The following is a 21,597-nucleotide window of genomic DNA, read 5'->3' as shown; positions in this document are numbered from 1 at the left end:
ACTGAAAGCTATTGACTTTGAATGATGCTACATCCACACCACTAGGTGTCACTGTTCCAAGATGACATGCGCAAACCATGGGTACCATGGGACTAAATAATGAATATATTCTTATACACATACACCATGGCCTTTACATTGTACTCCAAGGTCATAGAATACCTTGGCACCACTGTTGTACATGTTCAGAAAACATGATATTAGCATGGTACTTATCCCTAAAACATGGCAATGGTACTTTTTGGCACTTTTTTCATAGTGACATTTATGTGGTACTCCAAATTACTTAATAGAATATCATATTATTACAATACATGTTTAAAAAGCATGATATTACCATTGTTCCCAAAAAAAACAAAAAAACAACAACAACATGATAATAGTACTTTTTGGCTTTTTTTTAATTATTATTAATGGTATTTACACTTGCATAGTAGGCACTCCATGGTATTTGATAGAATACCACAGTATTATGGTACATGTCTAAAAAACATGGTTACAGGGTTATTTGTAAAAAAAAAAAAAAAAACATGGCATTACCATGGTACTTCTTGGCACATTTTTCTTATTGACGTGACTATTTTGGTTGGTGATTTATCATCAAAGAAAACAAGTTCTATTTTATTGGGAACAAGTAAATTGAATCACATGGCATTTAGGACCATCTAGTTTATTTAAAAGGTGAAAGGATTTCTGAGAAATGAAGAGTGTTAACAGTAAAGTGGATGTGAATGTTGTAAGGTCACAGTAACCAATAAAGAACATGTTTTGAAGAGGGTGTATCCCTAAGGCTTCAATATGACCTTTATGAAATCTAAACAACTTTCCAATGGATTGAGCTGTCTCTCTTTAAGTTGAAAGAGGAGAAAATATTTTTAAGAATTATTAAATTATACAATTTTTCAAATAATTTCCATCCCTCAGCCTAATGTTTAATACCTGTGTTTCACTCGGACACATTATGAGTGATAATTATGGCCAGATCAATTTTTAGGATCAGCTTTTTGTTATTGATTGTTCAGAAAAGTATTTAGTCATAATGTGCATTATATTTCATAGGCTCGCCTGGTTCACCCTTGCAGACTTCAATCACAAAATCAGCATCAGCTTTGACACTTCATTGGTCAGAGGGTGCTGGAGGGGCGGGGCCGGTCACAGGATATGTCATTGAAGCTCGTCCATCAGGTAAGCTGTGGTCCTGAGCTCACTTTTTTTGCCATTACTTCAAATCTACCCTTGACTTTTTCAAAGCCATTTCTTTTTCTCATTTGTTACAATTAAGGCCCCCAATTAAGGCTCAAGTACATATTTATATCCCAACACCAAACCATAAAAGTGTTTCTTTTAACTCGTATTATACTTTTATTGTAAATAATTACGTATTATACTAAACGTATTATACTTGTATTGTAAATAATATTCATAATAATTCTAAATGATATAAAGTCACTTTGGGTAAAAAACAGACTCACCAATTAGCACATACTGTATATTGTGCTAAAATGCCATTTAAACAAATGTATACAAGCGTGCATAAAGTATTTTGTTTTCTTTCTGTAAAAAGGAGCGGTAAAAACAATATTAATCTGTTAATAGTTTAATAAGTAGTTTTAAATTATTGACTTTATTATTACTAAATACCCCCTAAACATGCACTAAAGTAATAGTTCACCCAAAAATACAAATTCTCTCATCATTTTCTCACCCTCATGCCATCCCAGGTGTGTATGACTTTCTATCTTCTGCAGAACACAAATTATGATTTTTAGAAAAAGATTTCAGCTCTGTTGGTTCATGCCAACATTTTGTGCCAAAAACACATAAAGGCATCATAAAAGTAATCCATACGACTCCAGTGTATCAATCTATATCTTCAGAAGTGATATGAATGGTGTGGATGAGAAACAGATACATTTTAAAGTAATTTCAGTTGCTAGAAATACTTCTCCCTTCCAAATAGGGGGTGATATGCTTAAACAAAAACACAAGAAGTACATGAAAGTGAAAGTTAAAGAAATATATACTCACTGTAAATTCAATGTTTTATTTTCTTAAAGAAAAGGAGGGATGATTCAAAATGATATTTTGTGGTAATCAACAATTACATGTTGATTATCAACATGCCACAAATGCTGTTGATTGAGCTTGATATGTATGGAAGGAAGGATAATTTATAGTATAAAAAACACTTATGTATCAGTTTCTCACCCAAACCTATCATATCGCTTCTGAAGACATGGATTTAACCACTGGAGCCTTATGGATTACTTTAATGCTGACTTATGTGATTTTTGGAGCTTAAACATAAAGTGGACCTTTAGTGTTCTGGCCATCATTTTCTTGCATTGTGTGGACATACATAATCTTCAAATCTTTTTGCACTGTAGATGAAAGAATGTCATACACATCTGGGATGGCATAAGTGTGGTGAGTAAATGTGATACTTTTCATTTTTGGGTGAACTATTCTTTTAAGTAAACATTTTCCTAGCCATTTATTATTAATGGAATAGATCACCCAAAAATGTAACTATTGTTATAATTTATTCACCCTCCCTTTCATTGTTTTGAGAAAAATATTTACAATGAAAACGAATGGTGACTGATGCTAACATTCCCTAAATTGAGAATCACTGTGATCACAAAATCTTTCAAACTAACCTAACCTTCCTTATCTCACTTCCAACTCTTCCATCTTTCTTCCCCTCTGTGGCAACCAATTACTCCCCCTCTGTCTTTTGGAATCCTACATCTCCAGATGAAGGTTTATGGGACACATTTGCCAAGCATCTCCCACATGGAATCTTCTCGTACACCATTAGTCTGGACCGCCTACGCTCAGGTGTGGCCTATGAATTCCGTGTCATTGCCGTCAATCGCTTCGGCTACGGCCATCCCAGCCCACCTTCTACTGCCATGTCTGGTAATCTTCCTCATTTTCTCATGGCACTACACTGTATTTAACTAGCTTTTACAAAGCATTTGTTGATTAGAAGTATATCTAGGGAGTTCCTGTAGCTCTAATTGGTAGAGCATGGCAATGGAAATGCCAAAGTTATGAGTTCATTGGATTTTATTGTTTTGGACTTTTGATTTTCTGTAAGAGGATCCACAAGAAAACCTAAAATTTCTGGGCAAACTAGCTGCAAACTTTGCCACTTGTTATTTTCACATGCAAATGAGCTTGTGAAACACCGCAAATGTTTGCCAGAAGTATGCTGCAGCTCTTCACCGGTTGTGGTGAACCTGCAGCAAACCTTTGGCGACAATGGACAATTTGCCGCACGTTTGCAGGAAAGCTCATTTGCATGTGAAAATAATCAGTGGCGAAATTTTTATTTAAAGGGAGAGGCCTCTCACTTTTGTGAACATGATGCAACATAGTAGGATGTTGTGTACCAATAATCTAGCATCACTTTAACATATTGCATGCTGCATATTCTATCACATACATTGACCAAATGGCATGATCTCGAGAATGTTCTGTTATGTGTGCATTACATATGTATTCCATTCTGAACAAATTCAGAGATTATGGAGTGTGAAATACCAATAGTTGAGAAGTGTTTGATTTCTATGAGGAAGATTGGACTTTAACTCCCTTTGCAGCCTCTACTGCCATCTAGTGTAAAACAGCTAAACGTTCACTTATCCATAAGTAGAGGAAAAAAATGAAAACTGCGCAGCACTTTTACATTATCTTCAATTATGAATAATCTGTCAGAAACTGTAGCTGTCCGATATTATATAAAAAATGTCAATAATACGATGGAAATAAAATGCATTGTTCTGAAATGTTGTGCTGTGTTGTTGCAGCTCTTTCTGAAATGCCCTTCTATGAGGAGTGGTGGTTCCTGATCGTCATGGCGTTGATCAGCCTCATTCTCATTCTGATGGTTGTGTTTGGTCTGCTATTGCTTGGACAGAACAAAAAATACAGGAGCTGTGGCACAGGTGAGACTTTTAATAGTAGAAAATATGAATAATAACATTTTAATTTAATGATTATTTGAGCCCACATTAAATTAAAATTCCTTAGCACCCTTAAACTAAAGTGTTTAAATTCGATGCCACAAGCGTCACCGAAGAAAATTGCTAAAATAATCGCCTTTGTTTGCGAGATTGTCCCGCCCCAAACTCACGCCATTTGTTGACCCAGTGTTGCTGTGTCAGGCTCGATGAGCTGCTCAAACAGACTTAGCAAAGTTTTGAAAGCAACACAGAGCCAGTGTTACACTTTAAGGTGAAATTAACCTACAAATGGTGTACTTATAATTTACTCTACATATTAGGCTGGGATACAAGAAAACTATAGATCAACTTTGCAAACTGCACATATATATGGTAACTGAAGGTAATAATATGTTGTGATGTATATGTTGTATATTATTATGCATATACTGTATGAAGTATATGTAAAAAAGTGTGTTTGTGTGTGTGTATATATATATATATATTAAGTACCCTTGTCCTTCAACAAAAGGGACCATGGTATTACCATGGACTTTTTATACAAAATATTTGGTACTAGTATTACTATTGTATTTGTTATCGTGTCACCCTGAGTATCGTATAAATATTATGCTTAATGAAAATGGTAATTATATAGTATTATATGTCAAAGAACTCTTGAATTGCCATCTGATACCATCAGAGTACCTTGGTACTGCCTCAGTACATTTGCTTCCAGGATAGTTTATGGAAGTCCTACTTTATGGATTATTCTGTTTTTTTATTTAATTTTCTTACTTTTTTCAACCAGGTCATTAAGGCTTCCCACAATACTTGATAAGACATTGCTAATCAAGTAACTTATCACAGTGTTAGCTTTAATTATGTGGTTGAAATGTAATCTTTCCCACAGGAAAGCGTATATCTACTGTGGAAGAGGCTGTAACCCTTGACAACGGCGGCTTCACAGCCCTAGAGCTGAACAGCAGACATACGAATGTAAAAAACTCTTTCCTCAAGAAGAATGGAACAAGGTGGGGTACAAACGGAAATTGTCAGATTATTGTAAAATACAAGGAACTATGGTACAATAAAGTGTCCCTTTTCATTGTGTGAAACTTTTCAAATATGGGGCCTGTTTGAATAAGAAATATACTTGTAATGTAAGGAAAATTTAGTCAAAAATAAACAGTACTCTGTAATTTTTTTGGTTTCATTTTTATGTTGTCTTGGACCTACACTGACACCAGGGGGTGTGGATGCAGCATCATTCAAATGCAATAGTTTTTAAGTTACCAATGCCCTTCTAGAAATTCACTATTCACAGTCTGCAATGATTCATTTGAGTGAAACTCCAATAACAAAGCAGTTACTGAGATGAAGCGAGTAGTATTCGGCTGGTCATGTGATCCTAATATGGCAGCCCCGATGAGGTGACCCTCACTATGTTGAATAAAACAGTTTTTATAAGGTTACTGATATGACTTCATCTCATGTGAGTGCTCATGGTTTTATGTTTCAAAATTATTATTAATTTCTGGAGTAAAACCTTTTAATTGAGGGGAAAGAACTTACTGAGTGCACCTTTAATGTGGCCCCAAAGAGTATTCGGACATTAGTGGAACAGGTCCATAGTTAATATGATTTACTTCACTTATGTTACTCTGCTAGCCCACTTGTGTGAACTTGAGGGGACTGACTTTAGACATCCACTAAAATTACTTTTAGGTTTATGGTTCTGACATGGGTTGATGTTGGAATTTTAACTCTTGTGATTGGTTCACAGATCTCCGCCACGGCCCAGTCCAGGTGGGCTCCACTACTCTGATGAAGACATCTGCAACAACTACAATGGGGCTGTTTTAACAGAGAGCACCACCCTCACAGAGAAACCCACAGAACTCTCTGAGTCTGAGGTATACACACCTAGTGTACACCAATACTGTATGACTACACCTCTTTCACGTTTTGCCTGATAAAACAGAACTTTCACAGGGAATATGGAGTTAATATAGAGACGGCTATAGGCATTTTCACACCTTTTCTGGAAAATTAGCTCCATGTTTCTGTGTGAACAGGACCAGTTGGGAAGTGCTGGTAAATGTGCTTTAGCAATTTCCGGGAATGAGAAGTTGTAACATAACCCGAAAAGTTGTATGATTAACAGTCTGAGCATGTACGAGGTACTTACATGAGTCAGCTTTGGATTTGCATAAACATTACTGCGCATCAGTAATGCACATTTAGTCGGTTCCACCTGAAGTTGTTGAATACAATGTTGATGGGTCGAATAATTGTGAACACACCAGAAAATATAAAAGCATCAACAACAAAATGGACTGTAAATGTTCAGACACAAATAAGTCATACCCCGCCATGTTTTCAAATTGAAAACCTTCTTTTTCGACACGGCCATTTAAAGGTCATTTCTGGCAAATGACAAATGCCAAGTTTAACAGCATTTTGTTTCTGATGTGTGCAAAATGGATAAAAGACAGAAAACCGTTACATGTGTAAACTGAAGATGAGGTGCATTTAACAGAAAAGGCAATCCAGACATTTTACTGCAATTTAACAGGTTGGACCCACATTTCATTTGGTGTCTTTAACTACTACAGTATGTACTTAAGTGTGTGATACAATGTACATACAATATAGTTATATTGTATTTACATTTAAAGTACCTGCATTTAATTACATCTGTAGTTGCACTGTTAACCTTACCCTAACCCTACCCCTAAACGTACCCGTATCCTCAACCTCAGTAGCAGCAAATTCATCTTGTGAGAATTTAGTTACACAATAAATACATTGTATTGTATGTAGTTTAATGTTAGTACATAGCACATCAATATATATACACCTAATGTTGTAAAGTGGGACCAGCAGGTTTCATGTGTGAAAGTGGCTAATGTTCAATTAACTTTAACCATTTAAAACTTTGTTGTGATGTGAATTGTTTAAAATAAATGTATTCTCCAAAAACGTAAAGGTGCACTAATAAAATGTTCCACTTAAATATTTTATACATCCAGTCCTTACAGTGGCTTAGTTTTATTGTACTTGTGGCCGCCATGTTAAGATCATATGACCAGCTAAGTACCACTGACTTTATCTCTGTAAACCCCAATTATTGGACACTTTCAGAATAAAGAACGCCTGCTTATTGTGTTTTTACAAGGGCATTAGTTACCAAAAATGTTTGCTTTTACTTGATTCTGCTTCCACACCAACTGGTGTCAATATAAATCCCAAGACGGTAGCCATATTGACCAGTAATACATAAACAAAAATGACTTTGTGCACTATTAGGCAACATTTTTGTCTGTGCTCTAACCTTGCTGTTGTCCTTCTCTTTGGTCTCGTCCCATCCCTCCAACCCTCGCACACAGGTGAGCGACAGTGATTATGAGGACGAGCAGCCCAAGTACTCGTTTGTCAATCACTACATGAGTGACCCCACCTATTTCAACTCGTGGAAGCGACAACCCAAAGGTGTGAAGACTGGTGGAGGCTTCGAGGAATGTGCCATGACGGATGAAGAGGGGGGTTATTATCAGACTGTGGTGACCCAGCACAGCGTAGGGGGTGTCTACACCCCAACAGGACAACCCGCAACAGGAACACGCACTCCAGTGACTGGCTTCTCCTCGTTTGTCTAATGGACCATTCATATCAAAATTATGAGAAGCTGACAAACAGGAAGTGGAAACGGGACAAAATGGACTTGGATGTTGCGACTAGTATTGAGGAACATCAAAGGCGAAGAATGTGTTTTCCCAGAGGCTAATAACTCTCAATTCCTCTAAAACGTGTATTTAAGATCTTTCTTCAAAGAATGGAGGGAATTAAAGTATCTTATTGTTAATGTGTTAATCATTTTTGGCTGGATTTTCGAAGATTAACCACGACCCTGAAGGAGTGGAGACTTTGCACTGTGAGACTCTTTAGCGAGAGGCAGTATTAATTTGAAAGACTTAAAGACCCACAGAGGAGGATGAAGGAAATTCCTTTGTTATGGATTCCCGTTCCATAGCAACTCTCCGGGATTAGTCGTAATGTGTGGGCAAACAAGCGCTTGAGTGATTCAGTGAATCACTTCCTCATAAAACTCTAATTAAAGTTCTGCTAAACATCACAGGAAATCTGACTTGTACAGTGTGTGGTCGACTTGAACAACAATGTGTTTTGTGTGTGTATTTTTGTAGCAGGTGTGAGCGGCTTTGTTTTGGATGACAAGAAGCACTGAAAATACTGCCTTTGAACATTTATTGCTTTCTGAAACCAAAAGACTGATGTTGTAATCGAAAAAGAAAGGAAATGTGTGCTTGCAACAAAGTGATTTCTTAGGTTAGCAATACTCTATGTAAAATATGCTGTATGTGTGTGTATATTTTTAGGATAAATTTTGTACAAACCACGTTTTTACTGTAGAATAGATTTGTGCCATGTTGATGTAGTTCCCTAGTGATGTTCATTTCAGCAAGTCACAATTCACAGTTTGTTTGACTGACTTGCAGTGTATTTACTATTCAGTTACCAAGAGAACTAATAAGAGATGTGAGAAGAAGTCCTTCTAATCCAAATAGACACAGATTTCCATCTCCTATAAAGTTGAACAAATATTTATTACAATGTGAAAGAAAATCAGTGGTTTATTAGATGAAATGCTGCAGGTGTGCGTATATGTCTTTGTGGTGGTGTAGACAAGCGGTAAATGATCTAGGCTGGAAATCAAAAGGTTTAAGGTTTGAACCTTACAGGAGTGATTCTATGATCTTACGCCATTGTGCCCTTTACAAAGTCACTTCAAACAGGTTTATTCCGGAGGGATTGTCCCTGAAATACTTTAACATGGCAACGTTTCATGGAATTAAATAAATAACAAATAAAACTTTAACCAAAACATACTTAACACTAGTATGTAAACGCAAACGCTTCTAGCTCAAGCTCGATTTCACACATCGAGTTCTGTAATATGTTAGAACGCAATTCACAGTGCTAGAATGTGTTGTATTCTCAGCCTTGCCACAAGGGGTGCTATATCGAGCCTTAGCAGTAATCTATCTTCAGATTCTTGAAGAGGATTTTGCTGAGAAAGGAATTAAAATTTGTTAAAAATTCAACTTTACATTTGTAAAGTACTCTATCGCCCCCTTGAGTTCTGAGGTTTGTTACCACGACAGTTACATGAGAACGCATATTAAGCACTTACAACACTTGCAATGTTGACCAAATATTCTCGTCTACATACTTATGTAGAGTATATTTCTGGCCTAAAGATTGTGATTCTGTTCTATGCATTAAATTACCATTTCAAATATCAGATAGACAAGGACTTCTTAGTTAGTCCAAACACAGGAAGGGCTATGCAAAGTGTTATCGTCTTAAATGAGAGTATAATATGCACGTCAAAGTAAGTTTTCACAAGATGTTGTGATTGCTTTGGGGAGTTCTTGTAACTGAAATGTTATTAAAGCTTCCTTAAGCTGTATTATTTACAGTGCATTATACACATACTGTACTTGCAGGCATCATAATGCATTGTACTTCAATACTCAAACTTAAAGTGAGTAATTGTGTCTAAAAATGTTCAGACTGTGGAGTATGTGCCTCATGACTTATAAACACAAAGTATAATGGCATTTAGGATTATTCAATGTCCAAAACCTTGACATCACAACCAAAGCCCTAAACCTAACCATAGACTTTATCAATGGCGTTACTTGGATCTTACAGCCCCAGTGCAAAGAACCTGTCGGACCCCCTTCTAGGGGAACCTCTGTCATTATTCATCACCTGTCAGGCCCACTGTCATTTTTATGGTTCCTTTTGGTTGACCGTTGCAGGCCCCTTCTCACTCTGGGCCCTAGGGCAGCTGCCCACCCTGTAGTTACGCCCCTGGACCTTATTCACAGTAGCGCCATATTTTATTTTTGACGTGAATGAAAACGAGGTTGTGATTGATTGACAGTTTCTTCAATGGCATGCATTTGTCTGCTAAACAATAAAAAAAGTATAAACAACTGTACAACCCATTGAAGAGACTGTATATCCATCCCTCACAGCCTTGTTTTCATCCCCATCATAAATCAAATATGGCACTACAGTGAATAAGGTCTATGAAAGCCAAAACTTACATTGTACTCAAAAGGCTATTTTTATGTTACCCTTCAAGCCCGTTTAAAATACTCTTCTGCCATTATTATTTCTATATCTCTTGTGATTGTTTAATTGTTTGTGGTATCAAAAGAGCAGATAGTGGCAGTACATTTTACATGGGCAAAAACATGAAAAATGTTGATTTCAGTTAACCGTAACGTATTGCGATGTCACTCAAAGTTTGAATCTTTTAATTTTCATGTTTTTTTTTTTATCTTAACATTAAATGAAAAACAGCTACAGTATGTGTAATCAAACTATGCATCCAAAAAAACAGTAGGAACATACAATAAGCCACACATGCACTATATTAAATATTACAAACACAACTCCGTCATAGTCAGCTTAACTGTTAAAGTATTATTTCTTCAAATGGCATTAGCTATCATATTTTACTGGCATTATTCCCTAAACAAAAGACCTGGCAGATCTTCTATTTATGACATATTGGTGACTAAATGCCAAAATGAGACAATACAATTAGCTGTGTTCACAGACTGCAGAACTCTCAGTACTGACTGTACTCTTATAACATGCTCACTGATAAAATGCATACATTAGATAACAAAATATCAAACCAAGTGGCATGTGTAAACAAATGATGCTAGGTACTTTTTTTTATTTCTAGAACTAACGTTACTTTTATTTGTAATTTTAGAACTTATTTGTAACCAGCTGGTCCCAAGGTGATTTTTGTCAGTTCCCCTCAAGTTCACACAGGTGTCCTAATAACCACATTTACAATCAAAGTGTCCAAAGATGATATATTTTGTTTTATTATTTAAAACATAAAAAATATATTTTTGTATAATGGTTATGCTTAGAAAGTGTGCTTTTGCAATCTTTAAAATAAATGCCAATTGGTTTGATGTATTGTCATCAAACAGACATACATTTTTAATTGTGGCTTAAGTGTCCAAATCCATTTGGAGCTCACTGTAGGAACAACATCACTATAATGTCATTGTGATTATGAGGCTTCATCACTGTAATGCACTTGTTTTGATTACTATGATTAAATGGACAAGACACATTTCACAGAAAATCTTTTCCCCCCTATTTTGACTTGACCACACTACCCATTTAAAAGAAACTTCATGCTGTTCACATGATTTTATTTTATTTCAGATCTTATCTTTAGGAGAGGCTGTCTGAACTGTTTTTTTTTTGTTCTTGCAAATGAAAAAATCTGTATGTTAAATTAGTAGAGTCAATTGCTGGCATGTCTGCATTGATTGCTATAGTACTGCAGGCATCAACACGCTTGACAAGACTTTCTTTTACAAGTGAATGCAAGCTGGCAGAATGAGGAGAACTGTCAGAAAGCTGCAAAACTATTCTCTGCTTATGAACGTCACAGTGTCTAGACACGATGTTGAACACATGGACACCGCACAAGCGACTGCAAAGTGTAACAATCCATCAACAGCATTAAATAGCACCAAACTGTGTAAAGGAGGGCAAGTCTTGGTTTTCAAGTAAATTTAGCATTTAATCACATATTACAATATGTGTACAGAACATTTAAATGGAAAACAGTATGCATTTTTCAAGAAGTGCTTATTTGCAATTTTACAAGAACATATAAACTGTTGCTTATAAATATCTCCATTCAGAAACAGACAAACCAATGTGTACAAAGAGATTTCAGAAGGTCATAGTAAAGCATATTACATGTAAAGAAATAGTATTTTTAGAAATGGGGATTTGGAAATTGGTATGTGCCATGTTCATTTAACAGCAAGAAATTGTCACACCTGTCCAAGTGTTTTCTTCAGTTGTCAAACTGACAGATCTCAGAGTACCATATGCTATAGCAGAATTTATGGCAAATGAAAGGAGTTCCTTTGATTCACTCCATCAAGAGTCTCTCTGCCTCCACTAAAGCACTCTCCATTTCCTCCACATCCAAACTGAACAATGCCTTCTCCTGCTGGAGCTTTTCATGTGCTTCTGTCAGGTGCCTCATAGTGTTCTGCACTTCCTGGAAGCATTCACAATGGAGCAAACCGCAAGATTGACAACATCCTAAACAAAACCCACTTAAAAGTTCTACATGAGTGTGAGCAGTAGTTTTGGAGAATTATACTTAATAACATTAGTTTAGAACATTTAAATGAATTTTTAATTGGTGATGGGGTTTATAATTAAGAACACAGTCTCAAGCCCGCCAGAGCAGAATGTGTAGTTTCACCCTCGTATAGTAATTCAGTCTTAGGGAAACATTTGTATTAAATTTCCTGTCAGTGCTGCAGCACATTTAAATCTGAATAAATAACCCAGTAGTTTAGTTTTTAAAAATAAATGCATGAAGAAATGCAGATACTCACCATAAAATTAGCAGCCTGCTCTTGTGCCATCTCCCCAAACAGTTTCAGCTCAGTCAAGAGATTTTTGGAAACAGTCTGTCATTACAAAGATAAAGCAGTCATTTCATCATGGTTAAAAGGTGTTGTTAGGCACAAAAATTATATTTTGCATATAGAAACTGTAGCCTTTTTTGGGCCATTACGATTTTTTGTGACATCGTTTTCCCCCCCTAATTCACTGTAATAATAATAAAAAAAGATTGATATGATATTCTCATTACAGCAACATGAAAAAATATATTTTTAAATTGTGAAGTATTTTTTACATCATAGTACTAATCCCTCGGTACTGCCTTTCATTTTTGCTGATTTTAATTTTAAAAATCTTTGCAGTTTATTTATTTATTTATTTATTTTTACTGTAAAGAAATTACCTTTCATCATTCATAACAATGGGAAATTTTGGGAATCCTAAAAGTAAATTATCTGGACATGTTACAGTAACAAAGCCAATACAAACACATTTTGAAGCCAGAAATAAAAAGCCAAAGTATATCTACTAAAAAAGAAACACATTAATTGTTCAGTATAAACTAGGAAAAATACTAGGAGGTCAGCTGATAGTGGATTTTGCCGATATCGATAACTAATATGGTGGGAAAGGCAGAGAACCGATTAATTGGCTGATAGATTTATTTTATTTACTATGATGGGCACAGACACAGAGGCTAAATGAGTCTAAAATGAATACAATCTTTGTTGCAGATTATTGTTCAACCAAAATCCCAATAAATGAAATGATACAGAGCGATAGTGTAGCGGTTAGCGCGCTGCGCTACGAACCTGGTGACCAGAGTTCGATTCCCGCTAGTGTAGCGGTTAGCGCGCTGCGCTACGAACCTGGTGACCCGAGTTCGATTCCCGCTCATGGCCAACACCAGTGACGATTATCTGAGCCTCCCCTAGGTTGACTCAGCCTAAATTGAGTACCTGGTGAGGTGTGTAAAACATCGCCACTGGGGAGACAAAGGCGGTCGGGCGTAGTGCTGGCCACCCACCCCCTCGTAAGGCTAAATGGGGATCTTTGTCTTTGTCTTGTATGTATATAAACACACACACACAAAACTGTGCAAATAAGAAAAAATGGTTATCTTCAGCTTTAGAGTGTCAAAGGGAAATATACATTTCCCGTTGGCATGTTACACCACTCTTTGTCTCTCTCTCCACTGGCTGCCAGTTCATGCACATACTAAATTCAAGGCCCTGATGCTGGCATACAAAACAGTCACTGGGTCTGCTCCAGCATACCTAAAAACATTTACGCAGAGCTACGTTCCCACCAGAAGCCTGCGGTCGGCTAAGGAACGTCGCCTTGTCGTACCAAAATAGAGACACCAAAACACTTTCCCGGACTTTCAGTTTCATCATACCACATTGGTGGAATGACCTTCCCAACTCAATCCGTGAAGCTGACTCATCTCTATCTTCAAAACAACGGCTAAAAACCACATCTTTTCCAAAAGCACTTAACCAGTCACTAAAAAAAATAAAATAACTTTTTTTTTTACAATTCTTGTTGCACTTAAATCTGTTTTGTATACTATTCTGATGATAGTGAAACTTTGTAGTATGGCACTTTTCGTACCACTGTCTCCTTAAGATGATTTGCTTATGTTTTCATCTTTTGTAAGTCGCTTTGGATAAAAGCATCTGCCAAATGAATAAATGTAAATGTAAACTCAACCATTTATTTTGCAAATAGAAGAAAACAGAATAGAAGAACAGGGAGCCCTGCACCAGATGCCATGGCCCCCACAGAGCCCACTACTGAACATCGAGTCAATCTGGGCTTACATGAAGAGACAGAAGCATTTCAGACACAGTCTAAATAGATAAAACAAAATGGTGGTGAATTGTCCAGAAGCTTGGAGCATTCTACCTGCCAACAACCAAGAAAAACTGTGTCCAAGTGTACCAATGGGAATTGGTGCTGTTTTGATGGCAAAGGTAGTCACACCCAATTTTGATTTAGCTTTTTTATGCTTACTGGACTTAGTATGATGTGAATTGATAAATGAAAACGATTTATGGCATTTTTGTAGAAGAAAAGTGCCTAAAACTATATCACAATTCAAGTGGGTCAGAAGTTTACAAACACCAAGTTAACGGTGCCTTTAAGCAGCTTGGAAAATTCCAGAAAATTACTGTCAAGCCTTTAGACAATTAACCAATTCTGATAGGAGGTGTACTGAATTGGAGGTGTACCTGTGGATGAATTTTAAGGCCTACCTTCAAACTCAGTGCCTCGTTGCTTGACATCATCGGAAAATCAAAAGAAATCAGCCAAGACCTCAGTAAATAAATGTGAACCTTCACAAGTCTGGTTCATCCTTGGTAGCAATTTCCAAAAGTCTGAAGTTACCACGTTCATCTGTACAAACAATAGTACGCAAGTATAAACACCATGAACCACGGAACCATCATATCGCTCAGGAAGGAGACGCATTCTGTCTCCTAGAGATGAATGTAGTTTGGTGTGAAAAATGCAAATCAATCCCAGAACAACAGCAGAGGACCTTGTGAAGATGCAGGAGGAAACAGGTAGACATGTATCTATATCCACAGTAAAATGATTCCTATATCGACATAACTTGAAAGGCTGCTCAGGAAGGAAGAAGCCACTGCTCCAAAACTGCCATAAAAAGCCAGACTACAGTTTGCAAGTGCACATGAGGACAAAGGATCTTACTCTTTGGAGAAATTTCCTCTCATCTGACGAAAGAAAAATTGAACTGTTTGGCTATAATCACCATAGTAATTTTTGCAGGATAATGGGTGAGGCTTGCAAGTCAAAGAACACAATCCCGTTCCGTGAAGCATGGGTGTGGCAGCATCATGTTGTGGGGGTGCTTTGTTGCAGGAGGGACTGGTGCATTTCACAAAATAGATGGCCTCATGAGGAAGGAAAATTATATGGATATATTGAAGCAACATCTCAAGATATCAGCAAGGAAGTTAAAGCTTGGTCACAATGCTTCTTCCAAATGGACAATGACCCCAAGAATACCTCCAAAGTTGTGGCAAAATGGCTAAAGGACAACAAAGTCAAGGTATTGGAATGGCCAACACAAAGCCCCGACATCAATCCTATAGATAATTTGTGGGCAGAACTGAAAAAGTGTGCGAGAGCAAGGAGGCCTACAAACCTGACTCAGTCACACTAGTTCTGTCTGGAAGAATGGGCCAAAATTCCAGCAACTTATTGTGAGAAGCTTGCAGAAGACTACCCAAAACATTTGACCCAAGTTAAACAATTTGCTACCAATTGGCAATGCTACCAAATACTAACAAAGTGTATGTAAACTTCTGATCCACTGGGAATGTGATGAAAAAAAAATTTAAAATTAAAAATTAAAGCTGAAATAAATAATTCTCGCTACTATTATTCTGACATTTCACATTATTTTTATTATATATTTTTTTTCAAAAACGTTCTCCCCATTTTGGAATGCCAAATTCCCAATACACTCCAAGTCCTCATGGTGGCATAGTAGTAACTAAAACCTCAGTTGCCTCTGCGTCTGAGACTATCATCCCAAGCATCTTATCACGTGGCTTGTTGAGCGTGTTACTGCGGAGACCTAACGCACTTGGAGGCTGACGCTATTCTGCGTGGCATCCACGCATAACTCACCACGTGACCCACCGAGAGCGAGAACCACATTATAGTGACCATGAGGAGGTTAAGCCAACGTGACTCTACCCACCCAAGCAACCGTGCCAATTGATTGCTTAGGAAGCCTGACTGGAGTCACTCAGCATTGGATTAGAACTTGTGACTCCAGGTGTGGTAGTCAGCATCTTTACTTGTTGAGCTACCCAGGTAACTTTTCACATTCTTAAAATAGTGATCCTATTTGACCTAAGACAGGGAATGTTTTCTACGATTAAAAGTCAGGAATTGTGGAAAAACTGAGTTAAAATGTATTTGGCTAAGGTGTATGTAAACCTCTGACTTCAACTGTATGTAAAATATATATAAAACACACACACACACACACACACCTGGAAAGTATTCACATCACTTGAATTATTCCACATTGTTATGTTACAGACATATTCCTCAAAATTCTACAAACAATACCCCATAATGACAACGTGAAAGAAGTTTGTTTATAAAAAATAAAAATAAATAAAATCACATGTACTTAAGTATTCACAGCCTTTGCCATGACACTCAAAATTGAGCTCAGTTGCATCCTGTTTCCACTGATCATCCTTGAGATTTTTCTACAGCTTGATTGGTGTCCACCTGTGGTAAATTCAGTTGATTGGACATGATTTGGAAAGGCACACACCTGTCTATATAAGGTCTTACGGTTAACAGTGCATATCTGAGCACAAACCAAGCCATGAAGTCCAAGGAATTGTCTGTAGACCTCCGAGACAGGATTGTATCGAGGTACAGATCTGGGGAAGGGTACAGAAATTCAGCAGCATTGAAGGTCCCAATCAGCACAGTGGCCTCCATCATCCTTAAACGGAAGTTTGGAACCAGCAGGACTCTTCCTAGAGCTGGCCGCCCGGCCAAACTGAGCGATCGGGGGAGAAGGGCCTTAGACAGGGAGGTGACCAAGAACCCGATGGTCACTCTGAAAGAGATCCAGCATTTCTCTGTGGAGAGAGGAGAACCTTCCAGAAGAACAACCATCTCTGCAGCACTTCACCAATCAGGAGTGGTCAGACGGAAGCCACTCAGTTAAAGGCACATGACAGCCCACCTGGAGTTTGCCAAAAGTCACCTGAAGGACTCGGACCATGAGAAACTAAATTCTCTGGTCTAACGAAACAAAGATTGAACTCTTTGGCCTGAATGGCAAGCTTCAATTTTGATGGGAACAAGGCACCGCTCATCACCTGTCCAATACCATTCCTACAATGAAGCATGGTGGTGGCAGCATTATGCTGTGGGGATATTTTTAAGCAGCAGGAACTGGGAGACTAGTCAGGATCAAGGGAAAGATGAATGCAGCAATATACAGAGACATCCTTGATGAAAACCTGCTCCAGAGCGTCCTGGACCTCAGACTGGGGTGAAGGTTCATCTTCCAACAGGACAACGACCCTAAGCACACAGCCAAGATAACAAAAGGAGATGCTACGAGACAACTCTTTGAATATCCTTGAGTGGCCCAGCCAGAGCCCAGACTTGAACCCGATTGAACATCTCTGGAGAGATCTGAAAATGGCTGTGCACCGACACTCCCCATCCAACCTGATGGAGCTTGAGAGGTCCTGCAAAGAAGAATTTTAGAAACTGCCCAAAAATAGGTGTGCCAAGCTTGTAGCATCATACACAAAAAGACTTGAGGCTGTAATTGGTGCCAAAGGTGCTTCAACAAAGTATTGAGCAAAGGCTGTGAATACTTATGTACATGTGATTTTTTTTTTATTTTTATAAATTTGCAAATTTTCAAACAAACTTCTTTCATGTTGACATTATGGGGTATTGTTTGTAGAATTTTGAGGAAAATAATGAATTTAATCCATTTTGGAATAAGGCTGTAACATAACAAAATGTGGAAAAAGTGAAGAGCTGTGAATACTTTCTGGATGCACTTATATATATATAAACTCAGCAAAAAAAGACGTCCCTTTTTCAGGACATTGTATTTTAAAGATAATTTTGTAAAAATACAAATAACTTTACAGATCTTTATTATAAAGGGTTTAAACAATGTTTACCATGCTTAACCATAAACAATTAATGAACATGCATCCATGCAACGGTCATTAAGACACTAACAGATTACAGACGGTAGGCAATTAAGGTCACAGTTATAAAAACTTAGGACACCAAGAGACCTTCTACTGACTCTGAAAAACACCAAAAGAAAGATGACCAGGGTCCCTGCTCATCTGCGTGAACGTGCCTTAGGCATGCTGCACGGAGGCATGACTGCAGATGTGGCCAGGGCAATAATTTGCAATGTTTATACTGTGAGATGCCCAAGACAGCACTACAGTGAGACAGGAAGGACAGCTGATCATCCTCGCAGTGGCAGACCACATGTAACAATACCTGCACAGGATCGGTACATCCGAATATCACACCTGTAGAACAACAACTGCCCGAGTTACACCAGGAATGCAAAATCCCTCCATCAGTGCCCAAACTGTCTGCAATAGGCTGAGAGAGCCTGGACTTAGGGCTTGTAGGCCTGTTTTAAGGCAGCCTATGGGCACAAACCCATCCTCGCTAGACCAGACAGGACTGGCAAAAAGTGCTCTTCACTGACAAGTCGTGGTTTTGACTCACGTTTATCACTGAAAGAACGAGCGTTACATGAGGCCTGTACTCTGGAGCGGGATCGATTTGGAGGTGGAGGGTCCGTCATGGTCTGGGGCGGTGGGTCACAGCATCATTGGACTGAGCTTGTTGGCATTGCAGACAATCTCAACACTGTGCATTACAGGGAAGACATCCTCCTCCCTCATGTGGTACCCCTCCTGCAGGCTCATCCTGACATGACCCTCCAGCATGACAATGCCACCAGCCATAATGCAAGTTCTGTGCATGATTTCCTACAAAACAGGAATGTCAGTGTTCTGCAATGGCCAGCGAACAGCCCGGATCTCAATCCCATTGAGCATGTCTGGGACCTATTGATTTTGAAGGTGAGGGCTAGGGCCATTCCCCCCAAAAATGTCCAGGAACTTGCAAGTGCCTCGGTGGAAGAGTGGGGTATTATCTCACAGCAAGAACTGGCAAATCTGGTGCAGTCCACGAGGAGGAGATGCACTGCAGTACCTAATGCAGCTGGTGGCCACACCAGAAACTGACTGTTACTTTTGACGTTTCCATATACCGTTGTCACATTTCACTTTGAATGCCCTTGTTTTAATTTGAAACACTTGATTATTTAATAAAAATAACAAAATGCATTTTGAAGTGAGAGCACAAATATGGATGAATATGGTCAATGATGAAAGATTTAGATTCAACAAATCTCCAATTGTTTATATTTCACCTCTAGAGGCCGCTGTTATACTGTAGAATCCTGTGCCTACCACACAGAGGAATATATATATATATATATATATATATATATATATATACACACACACACACACACACACACATACACATACATACATACACAAACATATACACTGTATATATCTGCAATGTTTATAAAGTAAAACTGCTCATAACTCATTTTTCCATTTAAAACATATGTTACCAAGACTATACAGATTATTCATTTTCTCTGTAATTTCACATTATAATAGTTTATTTACAGTATGAATAAAGAAAAATATGAGATACCATGACTTCTTTTCTTTGTTCTTCCTTCTTTTGTGTTGTCTGTCCCAACTTTCCCCCTGAAACTGAAATTGAGGCATTTAGATTACCACAGAACACAAACAGTGAATCTTCTCAGGACTGACAATCAAACAGACAGTTAAAAACAAATCACCTGGGTCAAGGTTTTCTGCAACAAGAAGGACATGGCAATCCCTCAGCTGTTTTTGAATCTCTCTGTTTTCTCCCTGGATGTCTGCGCAACGCTGCTCCAGTTCAGTTACCGTTTCCTTCATAAGCATGATTAATGAATTATAGTTTAAATTTTTGAAGTATTAAATACACTGGATTTTATGCATTTAAACAAATATGCAAAAATCTCACAAGTTTTAACTTTCCAGCACTTTTAAAAATTGCAGGCCTAATTAATGTATTTCAATAAATCACTAGATCAGATAAATCACCTTCATTTCTTCAAACTGTTTCTGCAGGTCTTCATTTGTTGCGGTCAAGACCCGATTATGTTCTTTTAAATCATTTTGCTGTCCATATCTTGTGGTTGGTCTAAAAGAAACAAAAGAATGCATTTACATTTTCAAATAGGTTTAGGTATATCCTTCTTCACTAATTATATATCTGATAGAGAGGCAGACAACAAAACCAAAAAAGTACCATGTAATACCAGTGTATTCTATGATGTACCTTGAAGTGCCATGTAAATACCATGATATATGAACATAGATACTGCCACAGTACTCTTTTGTAAGGAATAGATAGACAGATCATCATTTCACAAGTTGGTACTTACGCTTTTAGAGATCTGTGCTGGTACTTCCTGGAAAAAAAAACATAAAATAATACATTTTATTTTAATATAAACCTACTTGTTTAAGATAAAAAGGCATGTTATAGGGGTTTTCAAACAAAGACACCCACTTATTGTCTGTGTCATTTTTGACATGTGCCGCTCTGGGCTGTGCAGGGATCACTGTGTCTTTCACCTGAACTCTCTTCATGTCTGGCTGTGCAGCTTTCTGGAGAAACAGACAATTAAAATGCAGTGCATCTTGGGGACAATTTAAGTGAAATTAAAGTACAAATAATAAGTATGAAAACTTGGAATTACAGTGTCTCATATTTAGTGTCTTTCTAGAGGTCTGTTCTAAACTTCATTTATATAAAGGTATCAGGTATTTAGTTATTTACTTTGGAAGAATTGCAATACCAAAAAAATTACATAGCATTTATGGAATAGGGAGTTGAAAAATAACATGAGCATTAGCTTTTCAACATCCAGATTTTAGGTAAAACTTTATATGAATAAATATTCTCACATATCTAAACATTTCTCACAATTTTTAAGTTCACTTATAGTTCACGTATATAGCCCTGCTTTTGTAGTTCACTTATATAGGGCTATATATATATATATATATATATATATATATATATATATATATATATATATAGTTTCATGTCATGTCAACTGTCCAGTTCGGTAAATGGGATGTAATTTTAACGAAACAGTCTGACGCCGTTAACGTCATTAAAAAATATTTTCGGTTGAAGTATGATATATGTAATGAACTTACCATACAAAGTTAAACTTGTAACAAACGATTACGCTGTAAAAATTACGATTCAAACCACCGCCATTAATTTTCAAAATAAATCACGTCACTTCCGTCTATTATAAGAACCCGTTTCTGGTTTAGTCTGTTAATATACATAACAGACTCAACCAAGATTAATATATAACTTTGACTGACTACAAATTATGAATATAAATGTTTAGTGTTTCCAAAGTATCAAAAATGTATTTACTCCACAAGAATGCTATCTAAAATATTTTTTTATTATTATTATTTCC

General features: G+C 37.3%; 2 protein-coding genes across 3 annotated transcripts in view; one reads left to right on the top strand and one right to left on the bottom strand.

Moving 5' to 3' along the window:
- The window catches only part of LOC127651357 (protein sidekick-1-like), a 281,945-nt gene extending 270,811 nt beyond the window's left edge, over positions 1 to 11,134 (top strand). Inside the window, 6 exon segments of the mRNA XM_052137130.1 lie at positions 1,060 to 1,185; positions 2,758 to 2,922; positions 3,816 to 3,953; positions 4,864 to 4,984; positions 5,737 to 5,866; positions 7,343 to 11,134. Of these exon segments, the coding sequence (XP_051993090.1) occupies positions 1,060 to 1,185; positions 2,758 to 2,922; positions 3,816 to 3,953; positions 4,864 to 4,984; positions 5,737 to 5,866; positions 7,343 to 7,612 (950 nt within the window). The 3' untranslated portion in view covers positions 7,613 to 11,134.
- Positions 11,135 to 11,659: 525 nt separating this feature from the next.
- LOC127652188 (small kinetochore-associated protein-like) lies at positions 11,660 to 21,380 on the bottom strand. 2 transcript variants are annotated; one of them, XM_052138260.1, is made up of 8 exons: positions 21,320 to 21,380; positions 20,664 to 20,761; positions 20,536 to 20,562; positions 20,192 to 20,291; positions 19,903 to 20,017; positions 19,752 to 19,813; positions 12,443 to 12,517; positions 11,660 to 12,096 (listed from the first exon to the last, which is right to left on the bottom strand). In XM_052138260.1, exons 1-8 carry the CDS (start codon positions 21,320 to 21,322, stop codon positions 11,965 to 11,967), a joined length of 612 nt encoding a protein of 203 aa, XP_051994220.1. In that variant the 5' UTR covers positions 21,323 to 21,380; the 3' UTR covers positions 11,660 to 11,964. The 2 variants fall into 2 exon arrangements, with proteins under 2 accessions (XP_051994220.1, XP_051994221.1); XM_052138261.1 differs by having other exon boundaries at positions 20,664 to 20,757; positions 21,320 to 21,378.
- Between the last annotated feature and the right edge of the window lie 217 nt (positions 21,381 to 21,597).

This window comes from Xyrauchen texanus, chromosome 11 (genome assembly GCF_025860055.1).
Source record: "Xyrauchen texanus isolate HMW12.3.18 chromosome 11, RBS_HiC_50CHRs, whole genome shotgun sequence".
NCBI classification, from domain to species: Eukaryota; Metazoa; Chordata; class Actinopteri; order Cypriniformes; family Catostomidae; genus Xyrauchen; species Xyrauchen texanus.
This window is presented reverse-complemented; position numbering and strand designations above follow the sequence as displayed.